Source organism: Camellia sinensis, chromosome 11 (assembly GCF_055761805.1).
Source record: "Camellia sinensis isolate YWXY chromosome 11, ASM5576180v1, whole genome shotgun sequence".
In the NCBI taxonomy this organism is placed as follows: domain Eukaryota; kingdom Viridiplantae; phylum Streptophyta; class Magnoliopsida; order Ericales; family Theaceae; genus Camellia; species Camellia sinensis.
Window position 1 is genome coordinate 59,800,791 of NC_138971.1, and position 13,435 is coordinate 59,814,225.

The 13,435-nt window shown below is 32.5% G+C and overlaps 1 protein-coding gene across 2 annotated transcripts; it reads right to left on the reverse strand.

Moving 5' to 3' along the window:
- Positions 1-5,610: 5,610 nt before the first annotated feature.
- Positions 5,611-13,047, reverse strand: LOC114309097 (cysteine-rich receptor-like protein kinase 43). Of its 2 annotated transcripts, none has more exons than XM_028254797.2 (6): positions 12,678-13,047; positions 12,435-12,577; positions 10,929-11,139; positions 7,411-7,645; positions 7,182-7,329; positions 5,611-6,073 (listed from the first exon to the last, which is right to left on the reverse strand). In XM_028254797.2, exons 1-6 carry the CDS (start codon positions 12,736-12,738, stop codon positions 5,756-5,758), a joined length of 1,116 nt encoding a protein of 371 aa, XP_028110598.2. In that variant the 5' UTR covers positions 12,739-13,047; the 3' UTR covers positions 5,611-5,755. The 2 variants fall into 2 exon arrangements, with proteins under 2 accessions (XP_028110598.2, XP_028110599.2); XM_028254798.2 differs by lacking the exon at positions 5,611-6,073 and adding an exon at positions 6,594-6,971.
- Positions 13,048-13,435: the final 388 nt, after the last annotated feature.

The window sequence follows — 13,435 nt, forward strand, 5'->3', positions numbered from 1 at the left end:
CTTTATTGACGTCAAGTTAATAGCAGGAGGGGGATCTATATATTAGTTTCAAAAGCAAGAAAGGTCTGTGTAATTTTTGAAATTGCAGGGGAGGACCCTGTAATTAAGGTAAACCTCAGGGGAGGTAAGTGTAATTTACCCATGTATTAAAGACAAATTTAGTATTGCTATTACTTAGTAAACAATTAAGAAATGTAAAATAGTCAATTGAACATTTATCATTCTTATAATATTCCAACTAAATTAACATTGGATTAAATAAGATAGTTATTTCCAGGCATCTAATCCCATTAGAAACAAACATGCATTTCCAATCAAATAGTCCAGAGACTACATATCTCAAGATTAATAGTTTGATGGATTATAATCTTCCCTTATCTACTCTGTCTAAACAAACATTATGTGGACTTTATGTCTTCTTTTAAAACTCTTTTCTTTCTTGGAAGAGCAAAAAGTAGACTTTTATTTTGCAATGCTTAATAAGGTCCAAATCTAGTGCAGAGATAGAATACTGGGCTATGTCTGCAGCCACTAGTGAAGTGGTTTTGTTACGCAGATTTTTATCTGATCGTAGGGTTCATCTCACCGCTGCAACGCCTATTCATTGTGACAATAATGACGCCTTTCAGATTGCAACCAACCCTACCGTTAATGAGCGTACCAATAATAAACGAAGTGGCTTTACCCTTATATAGGCCTCGTTTGGGAAATGTCTATTTATTTTTTTTAACTTTTTGATTGTTTGACTATTTTAGTAGGCTATTTTAATTTTTGTATTTGAAAAGTTGGGTTGAATTTTTTGGTTGATTGTTGTATTGAAAAATGTGTTTGAAATGATGTTTGAGCCTAAAATGACAAATTTGTCTCTAACCAAAGACATTAATGTTTTTCCAAAATTGGTCTAATGGGGCAAAATTGTCATTTACTACTTGTGGTGGTAGGTTGTCAACGTGACAATGGCTTAGGCAACTCTTTTTTATTTTTTTTATTTTTAATATAGGTTAGTGGCTTAGGCCATTGTTTGAGGCTATTTGACTTTTTTAGTGTTTGAGGCTATTTTAATCCCAAACCTAGATTTCCAAATAGCATCATAAAAAATAAAAAATAAAAAATAAAAAATAAAAAATAAAAACGGGCGCTTCACTTGCGAGAAACGCATGGATTAAAAGAGATATTATGAGTGTTTGGGAAGTTGCTATTTTAGTAGATTATTTTAATTTGTAGCTATTTTAGTAGGCTAAAATTTTTGTGTCTGGAAAAATGATTAGATTTTTTTTGTAGATAGATATGATCTTTGTAAAAGAAAAAATAAAATGATTATGAATTTGATGTGACATTTTGTCTTATTAACTACTTTAACTTATTTTGTCTTTTTGTAAATTTTAGCTTAAAGGTGGCTAAAATTTTTCTTGTCCAATCGTGGTTTGTTTATTAAATCAATTGGCTTTGTTTTTTTCTTTTTAAATCATTTTTTATTTTAAAAATCCAAAACATAATTTGGTAAAACTAATGAAAAAATAAAAATATTGATATTTTTACATAATTTAAATTTAAAAATTAGTTTTTATTACTTAATTTTATCAAATTAGTTCATATTTTTTGATTTTTTTCTTTATAGAAAATTGTGTCATAAAAAAAAACCAAACATATCCTCATTTTTTATTAGGCCGTGCACAGTGCATTTTAACGGTAAAATAATAAACCAAATTGTGAATAGTAAATTGACAAATAACCAAATCATGGTTTGAACGATTTGAATTTGTCGGTTGATTGAAGAATAATCTTAAACAATTATTAAGTATTTACATAATATATAACATTATTTTACATAATATTTTTCATATATATAACACTAAATAATTTTATATAATATTTTGCATATACGTAACGCTAATTTGTAATAAATTTTACATCTTAAATCTCTGTCATATTTACTTTGATATTTCATTAGAGGTAAAATAAAATATATTAACAATTGCAGAGCGATATGATTTTAAATGCGGATTATAAATTTTAAACCACATATCAAATTAACCAACAATTAACGGACAAATCGGTACGAATTGAACGATATTTTGTACAATTTTTTTTTTTTTTTTTTTTGGAGAATCATCATAATTCAAACCTCTAGCACTATTTATTTTGAACTTGTTTAAATTGACATGCAACCTTTGGTTTCGTGTGTTCTTTTTTTTTTTGGAGGTAATAAAAATTTTATTAATTCAAGAATATAAATTACATCAAAATAATAAAGATTGAGGAAAGAAAAAAATATAAGACATCCTAAAAGTTGGTACAACCCGACAAAAATTTATAAGTTCCATCCAAAATTCCCAAAGGAAAGCGCACCTACAAGTTTGTCAAGATGCCAAACAAAGAAGTATTACCATAAAAGAAAGGATAAATTACACTTTGTCCCATTTAAGTTTCAACATTTTGCTTTCCTTTGGTAAGAATTTTTTTTCCTAACTTTTTAGTTTTTTTACCATTTTAGCTTGATTTAAAAAGTTTCGTTTGAGATGAACTTTTGATTTTTTTTGTAGTTTTGTGAGAAAAAAAAAAAGTAAAATCATTATGGTTTGGATGTGATATTTTATCTTATTGACTTTTCGGTCTATTTTGTCTTTTAGTAAGCTAATTTAATCCCAACCATCTTACCAAACAATCCCTTATCAATATATATATATATATATATATTTTCACTTGAATCTTTTAAATTTCAAATTTTCCTAGTTTGACCCAATAGCCTACATATTTCCAAAAGTGGACGACAAATAACACGTGGACAACCATGTGACACAAAAAAACATTGTTGGATAAATTATACTTTACTCTTAAGTTTTAACATTTTCCTATATTGGGCCTTAAGAGTGTTTCTTTCATTTTAATCCCCAATGTTTCTAATTTATTCTAACAACCAACATCTGTACAAAATTAGATGAATGATAGCTATGTTGCCCTCAATTCAAAACCCATACTCTATCATTTCTTTCTTCCCAAAAACTATTGAAATGACAATTGAATTTGAGAGAGAGAAAGAGAGAGATTGTCTGATAGTATCGATTTGAATGGGCTGTGATGGTGATGGTGGTTTTGAGGTGTTGGTGATGGCAACAAAGAGAATGACTGCTATTAGCACCTACCTAATTTCTTTGGACCCTCCACTTTGAACCCCTACTCATCTAAATAAGTTTCCTCAATTTTCTCTTTGAACCCCCACTTTAATTTCAATTATACCCTTCATTTTTTGAATCTAACTTTTCTTCTGCAATGTTCCTTACTGTTGGCAGTCCCACCCTGCCGGCTTCGAGTTTGCGACGCCATCGTCTTTGATCCAATACTCAAACTCTTTACCGGACTTCCCTTAGTCTTCCCCAATCCACTCTCCGTTGTTACCCAATCAAAATCATCCCAAAGCTTCCTTGCCAACGTCCTCCTCTTACTAACCCCAACCTCATTATCACCATTGCTATTTCTCCTCCTCTCTGAACTCTTCAACTTTAGATCTACCTCCTCACTGCCATCTTCCTCATCGATCACCGCCGTGAGCCAACGTGAACTGCTTCATCACTATCGGTGTCAGAGAGAACAACAAAATAATCTTATATTGCAACCTGAAGCTTCAATTAAAACAAATAAATATATATGCATGACAGAGTTTGAATAATTATAGACTTTCTTTTATAGAATCTAGTTTCAACTTATATATACATATACACACACAGAGAGAAAATATATGTATATATACATAGATCAATAACAGCTCCAACCTTCCTTCACCTAATTGCAACCTCTTGCTCCCATTATCCCCATGATCAATCCAAACCCAAAATCAATTCCCCAGTCACCAATCCAAATCTTCATAGCCCCAAACCCAAAGCATGACTTCCCTACTGACTGTTGAAGGATTCATGTCTCTCTTTGTTGTTAAAGGAGGTCGCTAGCGATAGTGGCAGTGGTGGTCACTAGTGGAGATGATGGTGAAAAGGTTGGTGGGTTAGGGTTTGGGAAATTGGGGTTAAGGTTAGAGTTTGGGAAATTAGGGTTAGAATGTTAAGGATGAGAGTAAAAATGTAACTTCATGTTTGAATAAAATTAGAATTAAAAAAAAATAAAAAGAGTGATTCTACTTACACCTGAAAAAGAACTTATTACACCCTTCAATTTTTATTTATTTTTATCACAATATTATCCTTTTGTGTAAAATTACCAATTGATCCTTAAACCCTAAAAAATGAAGCAACAATTTCTGATCCCACACACCACTCTGCACTCTCTTTTCTATACTCTTCTTCCACCTTCAACAGTCCTCCCACACCATTCGCCCATCTACTTCAATTGACCCGCAACTCCCCCCTCACTAGCATCCTCCTCTACCACCACCTCCTTCCGACTTCCCTCACAACAACCATTTCTGGCCACCTCGACCCTCTCTTCTCCCGCTGCGATCGTCTTTCCATACGTCCTCCGCCGTTATGACTCTCCATCTACCCTCTTCCTTCATTGTCGCATCTCTCTTTCCAGCCATATTCTTTGCCGCTATTCTCCTCCTAGCGATGACCCATCTTTGTCTTAAACCACCCCATGAATCCCTCATACCATTTGCCATCATGCACGCCAGAGAGAGAAAAATTTCAGATGTAGGTTTTGTCAAAGAATAAGAAGAGACGGTGGGGCCGCGATTCGTATGGAAGAAGGGATGGTACATAGGTGGTGGAAGGGCTGGACAGCGGTTTTGGAGAGGAGGAGAGACGACGAAAAGAAAGAGGATGAGTGGGGCAGAGTTGTCGGAGGTAGAGAACAGTTGGCTGATGATGTGAAGTGACGGTGAAGGATAACTAGTGGTGGTGAAGGTGAAAGAGATAGTGGTAGGAGGTGGTGGGATGAAATTAGGGTTTTAAATGTGAATGGGTGTAAAGAGAGGATGAATTGGTAAGGATGAGGATATATTAGAAATTATGAATAATATAATAAGATAAAGGGTAGTGTAATAAGAAATAGTGTGTAAAGAGATAAATATGTGGTGTAAGTAGAATTACCCAAATAAAATAGATGGAGGGTCCAAAGGGAAAAAAGTAGGTGTTAATAGCAGCACTCATTTCCCAATTTTAGTCATAACTGCAAAATGCATCGCCACTGACCAAAAATTCTTTAATGCAAAATGAACATTTTTTTAGAATAACATTTTCTTACTAAACAGGCAATCACCGAGTTCTTGTATGGTGGAGCTTTTTTTAAGTTAAAAGCTGATAATTAGAAACCAAAAGCTAAAAGCACTCCTACCACAACTTTCAAATAATTAGCCTTTTCAGTTTAGTTAAGCTATTTCTACTTAATAAGCTATAAGTAGAAGTTGCACCAAATAATCTGAGACAAACTCCCAAATCAAAATAAGCTATAATCACCCCCCAAAAACTGTAACAAACAGTTCCTGAATCAGCTAAAAACCCCAAAAAAAATCAACAAGCTCTAGCATGTACAGATTAGAAGTTACATTGTTGCAATGCATCTCCACTGACCAAAAATTCTTTAATGCAAAAAGAACATTTTTTTTAGAATAACATTTTCTTATTAAACAGGCAATCACTGAATCAGCTAAAAACCCCAAAAAAATCAACAAGCTCTAGCATATACAGATTTAGAAGTTACATTGTTGCTAGTTGTGGGTAGATCCTACATATACAGATGAAGCATTCAATGTGAAATCAACTCCATCATAAACTTTATCACTCCATAGTGACACACCTATGCAAATTCACAGTTTCAAATGAAGTCCCGCATTTTGCGTGATAATTATTGATTCGATGGATGATGATGATACATTGAACTTGGGAGATCTTCTGTACCTGCAACCGGGGTATCCAGATCCAGGTCTCCTTGGTTCTTCTAGTGTGCCAGGTTTCTTTGACAGCATTACCACCACCCGTTGCATGGTGGGTCGATGTTGTGGATTGGATTGGGTGCACAGCAACCCAATCTGTACACATACTGCTACCTGATCAGGGATGGCCGATGATGTCAATGTTGGATCCATAACCTCCAAGCTCTTATTTTTCCTGTACCGCTCATATGCCTGCATCAATGATGAATCATGTTACACCTTATAAATGAGTTCAGCCACAATTCGGTATCACAAATGGCTAAATCTGTCACAAAGAGTTCAACAAATTGTAATCGGTAATTATCAATAAGGTCCAGCCTTCAAGGGTTGACACATAATCCACTAGGGCTTGGATTGACATAAACAATACAGATAAGAAATATGCACACAGATCTTGGTGGATCTATTGTACAAAATATACAATATTTTACTCAAACTTAATGTTTTTATAAAATTGACACAGAAATATTATTGAAAACTGGATTATATATATATATATATATATATTTTCCCTCTATGAACCTTACCATGAAAAACTAGGAATGATAGAAGAGTTGACAATTCAAAGTTTACTCATTCCCACCACTTCTTGTTAAAAAGTGTGAGACGATAGTCTGTGCCTTGGTTGGTGGGTGAAGAGGTCAAACTATTTAATCAAAACTAATTAAAATTTACCAAGCGGATTATTTAATTCAATCAATCAGTTCCAACATATATCAATGAAACATGTCATTCACACAATATCTCAGTAATAATAATAAGATCAATGACATTGTATACGTGGAAAAACCATTGGGAACAACTATTACACTCTGCAATCGCGTTAGCGCTACCATTACTGTTACAACAGTCGTCGCCATTACTTGGTCAAGGGTGGCTGCAGCCCCCTTGGCCCCCTCTCCTTCCGTCATTGTGGACCCTACTCTGACTATCAGTTCTAATTACAAATTTACAACCACAGGTTGACCATCACAGTTGACAATGTATTTGGGAGAGGAAAAGAAATATAAAAAATAAATCAAAAAATTTCTGTCACTCAAACATTCTGGTCTAACCCATTTTACAATTAGCCAATTCTCGGTTGTACGCCCTACACGTGTGAAAAAACACAGAAAAATGGTTAAGATTGCTATTCACAACAGAAAACAAAAGAAGTTAAAACATTCATTGGAATTTTATAGTAGAATTTTATAATTGTCCAATTATGGTTAAGACTCTTAAGACCACAATTTTAGGGTGTTCATTCCATTTATAAGTGTACAACAAAAATGATCACAGGAAAGATGGATCAAGTGCATACCCATTCCACTAGATTTTGAGCATTTAAACTAACAGAAGTTGATTTTTTCTGACCACTTATCAGCTCTAAAACCACAACCCCAAAACTGTATACGTCTGCCTTCGGAGATAGATGTCCATGCATGACGTACTCAGGAGCCACATACCCACTATTTTCAAGTACAAACATCAATTAGTAACCATATCATGGATTAAAACTAGAAAAGAAATGTTAAGGCTCAACAACGTACTTGGTACCAACTGCACGGGTTTTGACATGCGTTTGATTTTCAAGAAAGAGGCGAGCCATGCCAAAATCAGCAATTTTTGGAACCCATTTATCGTCTAGTAGGATATTGCTGGCCTTGATGTCACGGTGAGTGATTGCACTGTGTGAGTCTTCATGAAGGTAAAGCAAGCCCCGAGCAACTCCAACGATTATGTCATACCTCCGCTTCCAATCAAGCACATCTCGTCTACCAAACTCTAAACCAAGATCATCACATTAATCCTCTCCCCATTCCATTCAATCTCATTAATAAAGTATGTCATCCACGTTTAATTTAAAGTTGCCAAGCTTAAAAAAGGCCAAATAAGTCACTTTTTCTGCAAACTTTCTTGTTTTTAGTTAAACAAAATAAAATAAAATAATTTAAATGTGTCAATTTATTATTTATTTTTTAGTTTTAGGTCATTCTAAACTGGAAGGGTTTAAAAAATAATTTTTTTCAAAAAAATCTAAAAATAGTTCACTAAAGACAAAATAAGTTTAAAAAAGAACTTTCTTGTTTTTTTTTTTTTTTTTTTGTAGTGGATTTTTTTTCCAAAATTTTAATTTTTACTTTTCAGATGTGTTTCCCCATTCCCCAATCAGATTTTTGGATGTGAGCTATACTCCGCAAGGAGCCAAAAGAGTGTGAGGCCTTGCCCAGCCATTTGACCCCTCTGCTGGTGTGACTAGGAATGCTCTGTGGGCTGGCTGTTAAAATTAGGTTGACTTGCTTAGCACTCCTTCTTGGTACCAGTCCATAACGATCAAAGTTAATTTGCGAACCTCTAACTAAATTACCAGGACTTCAAAGAAAGTTAAGCTACATCCTACAAGAAAGAGAATAATAGATCTAATTGGTTCTAATGTAATCTATCTAGTTATCAACCTAGAGGAGAAACAAGACAACGTAACAAGATAATTAAGACAAGATGATTAAGAATCGGGTATGAATTAGCCCCTTCATACACAAGCTTTCTTGATGTTGGAAGTTGGGGTTTGGTTCTGTAAGCTTATTTCATCTAGTATGACCTAAAACTGAAAAGGCTTTTGAAAAAATTTAAAAGAAGTTCATTAAAAATGGAAAGAAAAGAGAAGGAAAAAAAGTTAACAAAAAAGTTACTAAAAAAGCATTTTCCAATTCAGTCCTGAGAATTAGGTTGCTATGCTGAAAATGATGAACCTTGCCACCACAATAGAGTTGGAGTTAGTCAAGACATTGAAAGTTTCAAAAGATGGGGCTCTAATACAAACATATTAATATAACTACACCCTTGGAAGTTCCAAGCCTATAGAGGGATGAAGAGACAGCACTGGCTACAAGAAACAAAAATTAATATTGTTTTCTTTACAGAAAACCAAGCAGACATGTGTTGTAACTTGTATCACTGCAGAATTAAAAAGTAGAATGACAAAGAATAATGCTACATTGTCAATAAGAATCGTACCAATCGATTCAAAATTTCACAAAATAGGAAAATAAAGGGGAAAACACTAGCCAAGCATGAAATAGTGATCTTTACTCTTAACAAACTTCAAGAACTTTCATCACTGTCAATCTGAATTTTTCTTACTAATGAATATGATTGGTGATTTTCAATTAAGCACAAAAATATAGATTTTCGCTATGTTAGTATGTACACAGTTTGAAAATGTGAAAATAGTTTCAACTCCCCTATAAATAGCTGGAAACAAATACCTACCCAAATTTTGATAAACCTCAAAAATAAAATTAAATAGAATAAATTTCATCTAATCCCAATTTTTTTTTTTTTGGATACCCCATTTGATGGGGCTTAAGGCTTGGTTTGGTTTGGTTTATGTTTTTGTTGATAAATAGTCAAAAACAGCTCTGTAACTACTAGAAGATTGTAAAGAAAAATAAGAAGGGATGCTCATTAATTTGATTTTAGTCAAAAAAAAATTTACCATCATATATTATGCTAAGAGGACTATACAATATCCACATTCTTAATCGGACATGAGTAGCAACTTAAGGTGTTATCCTTCCCAATTTTGAACAAACTTCTATAATGAGATTAAATTCCTGATGCAGAGTTACATATGCTCAAAGCATACATTTCATGCATGCACCTATTTGGCATGATAATTCCTTGGTTTCTGTGTGGAAAGACTTCAAGCAAACAACTCCATGCCCTTCTAAAAAACGATTCTTCAAAAGTTTAACGGCCACTCAACATAGAATCATTTTTCAAGCGACTGAAAAATGAAGAACATTGTGCTCCCTTTTGCACAACAATGTTTTCTAGGGGCCTTTAGAATGAGTGTTTGTTTTACTCTGATGAATAGTAGCAGTTAGAAATCTTTCGTAAATGGTCATGAAGGAAAGACTAGAAAGTCCATGCAACCAAATTTTTCTCAAGCACATTGAGATTTGCTGTATTTCACTATCCCTCAGTACACAATTGAACATCTAAACTATAGCAACTAAAGCTGATTATTTTTTATTTTCTTTTTTCTAATTTTTTTTCCTTTAAATGAGAATTTATTATAAGCAGCAGAAGCTGATTCTTTTCAAGATGGACAGAATGTATATGAGTCTGTTGAGTTGAGATCACTCCAATCAAGAAAAGTGCAACATTGGGTAGTATTATACCACCATTGACAATTTAACGAGGAACATCCATTTAAAAAGATGAAAAGAACACATAAAAGCTACTTGAGACAGACAGATCTCTGCAACATTCCTGTGTTATAATGGGCTCACTTCCTTTCTCATTAGATCCAAAAATGGTTTCTGCTTCAAGGTTTGTACTTCTCAAAAGGCATATGTCAAGTAGCATTTCTTATGAAGAATGATTAGATGAACAAAGCATAGTTTAGTTCTTTCAAATCATATTTCTCAAATGCAAGTTGTTTGGCTCATATTTCACACTTCCATGTTATTTTGTGAAGTACTTCAAAGTTGAAGTCATATTTTGAAATGCAAAACTTACTATTTCAAAAGATAATTTAGGTTTGAAAAATAAGTTCAAAATATTAAAAAAATATGATTTTAAAAAACTTGACTTTAAAGAAAAACTCCACCTAGGATAGTAGGAATTGGCTTGTTACACCAAACAATGATGGTTTGACAATTGTTTATTTATTTATTTTTTTTTTTATTATAAAAAATGTAAATGCTAAAAGATGGATGTATTTAATAATTGCTATTTTATTATTATTATTATTATGAAAAGTTTAGTGGGCCCCTTTAAACTTATGATTTTAGAATAAATGAACCATATTAAAATGGTCTTTGCACTATTTTAGTGAGATTTCTTCAAAATATATATATATATATATATATATTTTTAATATCAAATATTTACTATGTTAGCCAAACTAATTACAAAACTTGGGTTTTGCTTGTTTTCAAAAAGCAGAGATAGCCAAACAGGACTTGAATTTCAATTCAGCTATCATGCACCATGGTTTGAAAGTACACTAAATTTACAGGAAAAGTTAAAATGTAGTAGTTTAAAATAGAACAGGGCTTACTGAAGAGATGCTTGTCGAGACTCCCATGAGTTACATACTCGTACACAAGCAACTTTTCTGCACCATGTGCACAAAAACCCAGCAAATTCACAACATTGCGGTGCTGCAGCTGCGCCAACAGCTTTGCCTCATTCACAAACTCTTTCTTCCCCTGACCTGAGCTCCGGGAAAGCTTCTTCACCGCAATCATTGTTCCATCATCCAATTTCCCCTGCATATCCAAAAATAACCCAACAATTACATATACAAATAAACATATGTATTAGGACTGCAAACAAACCAACATCTTCATGAACCGGCAACAGCTCGAGCTAGGGTTGTTAAAGCTTGTTTAAGCTTGGTTCATTTGCTAAATGGATGAGCTCAATTGCAATTTTTAGAATATTTTAGTAATCTAGCTGAGTTCAAGTAGATCTAAGCTCAACTTGATAGACTCGTGAACGCAAGAAATATAAATTAATATTTATTTTTAATAATATATCAGATATATTACATTTCTCTATTTATTTTTGGTGTGTAAACTTTCTTATTTAATTGATGAAATTTTATTATTAATATAAGCATATTTTTACATGTTACTCAAAGTTTTCTACTTTTTTCACTTAACATGTAAAATAATTTAAATTTGATTTTTAATTTCAAGCTCCAGCATGAACTTGACTCGTTTATATAATCGAGTTGACTTGAGTTATTTAAGCTCAAGCTTAACCAAGTGTTTCTTTGGGATTTCCTAAAAAATATGTAGAAGTCAAAAAATTATTTAAAAAGTTAAAAAATTAACATTATTTACGAAAAGTTTGGATGGAAAAAAAGGTGCAATAGTCAAAGGACAAAAAGACAAAATTGTCCTACTTTTTGTCCGTTCTTATGAGAGATGCACCACTAGCATACTGCCACATGTGCTTGTTCAAATCAATGTACCCAAACAATACAACCAGTGCACCATCAATGTACTGCCACGGGTGCAAAAGAAAAAATAAATTAAAAAAAAAACAACAACAAAACAAGTGCAGCATCAATTGCACAACCATACTGACATGCACGGATTGCATGTACTTAGATGGGTAAGAAAGTAATTTTGATATTTTATATAATATTTTAATATATATTTTTTCGTAAAAAAGTTAAAAAATTATCCTAAATAATCATTTTTTTTCTTGGATTTTTTTATCAAAAATTCAAAAAGTACACTTATATAATTCATTCCAAACAACTTCTAATTCTAATTCTTAATGAGCCGAGCTCAAACATCCCAAATTCCGACTCAACTCATTTGCAACTTATATACATACAAATACACACATCTATTCTATTATTATTATTATTATTATTATTCATCATCAAGCCACCCATCAATTATTAAAACATGCAAAAATTTACAAATCGTGTGTGCTATTTTGAAAAGCAAGTTAAAACTTAACTTAATAACTTTTTTTAAAAAAAAACATGCAAATTAAAAAAAAAAAAAAAAAAAAAAAAGGAAGTAATGTAGTGAGTTAATAGTACCTTGTAAACAGGGCCGAAGCCGCCTTCACCGAGCTTGTGAGCGGGGTGAAAATGTTTGGTTGCGGAAGTTAGGGTTTCGAAAGAGAATCGTTTCTGATCTAGTGCGGGAATCTTCTTCTCTAACTCTTCTTCTTTGTTCCCCTCTGATTATTCATTCCTCAATTATACACAAATATCATAATAAATTCAACCAATCATAATATACATGTAGGGGAGAGAGAATTGGATAGAAAAGCCATATACCTTTATTATCAGATTTGAAAGGTTTGAGGAGTTGTTGAATGAAGTTGCCTGCTTTGCTCATGGTTTTCTACAAATGCCCATCAATAACAACAACGAGAAGAGATTCAAGAAAAATTCTAATTTGGAGAGAGAGAGTTAGAGAGAGAGATGGGTTTGTGATTTGATTTGATTTGGTTTTTCTGTTTGTGTTAGTGAGTTGTGAAGGTAATTTGGGTTTGAGGTCTCTTTGAATGAATGTATGGAACTGAGATTGATTCGGTTTTGGTTTGTTTAAGGTTTTTCTTGGACTTTTTTGAAGCTATGCTACTTGCAAAAATTCAAAGGTGGATATTCCACCACACATTTGGGTCGTCTGGTCTTCTTGCTTTCAAATTTTTTTTTTAAAAAATTATTATTATTTTATGAAATAGAAACCGACAATTCCAAAGCCTCCGTTTGAGAAGTAGTTGATTTTTTGATTTTTTAGTTTTTTTAATTTTTTTAACTTGAACTAAAAAGTTTAGCTTGAGAAGTACCTTTTAGGTCTTTGACTTTTTTAAATTTTTTTATAAGAAAAAAATCTAATAATTATGAGTTAGATATGATATTTTATTTATTGTGATTAAAATAACTTATTTTATCTTTTAGACGGTACAAAGCCTGTGAAACTTACAATATTCTATTTTAATAATTTAAATTATTCAATTAGTTACTTCATCCGCACATAAAATTATATTAACTGAGTATCAATAATTTATTAAACATATTTTATTCTTATT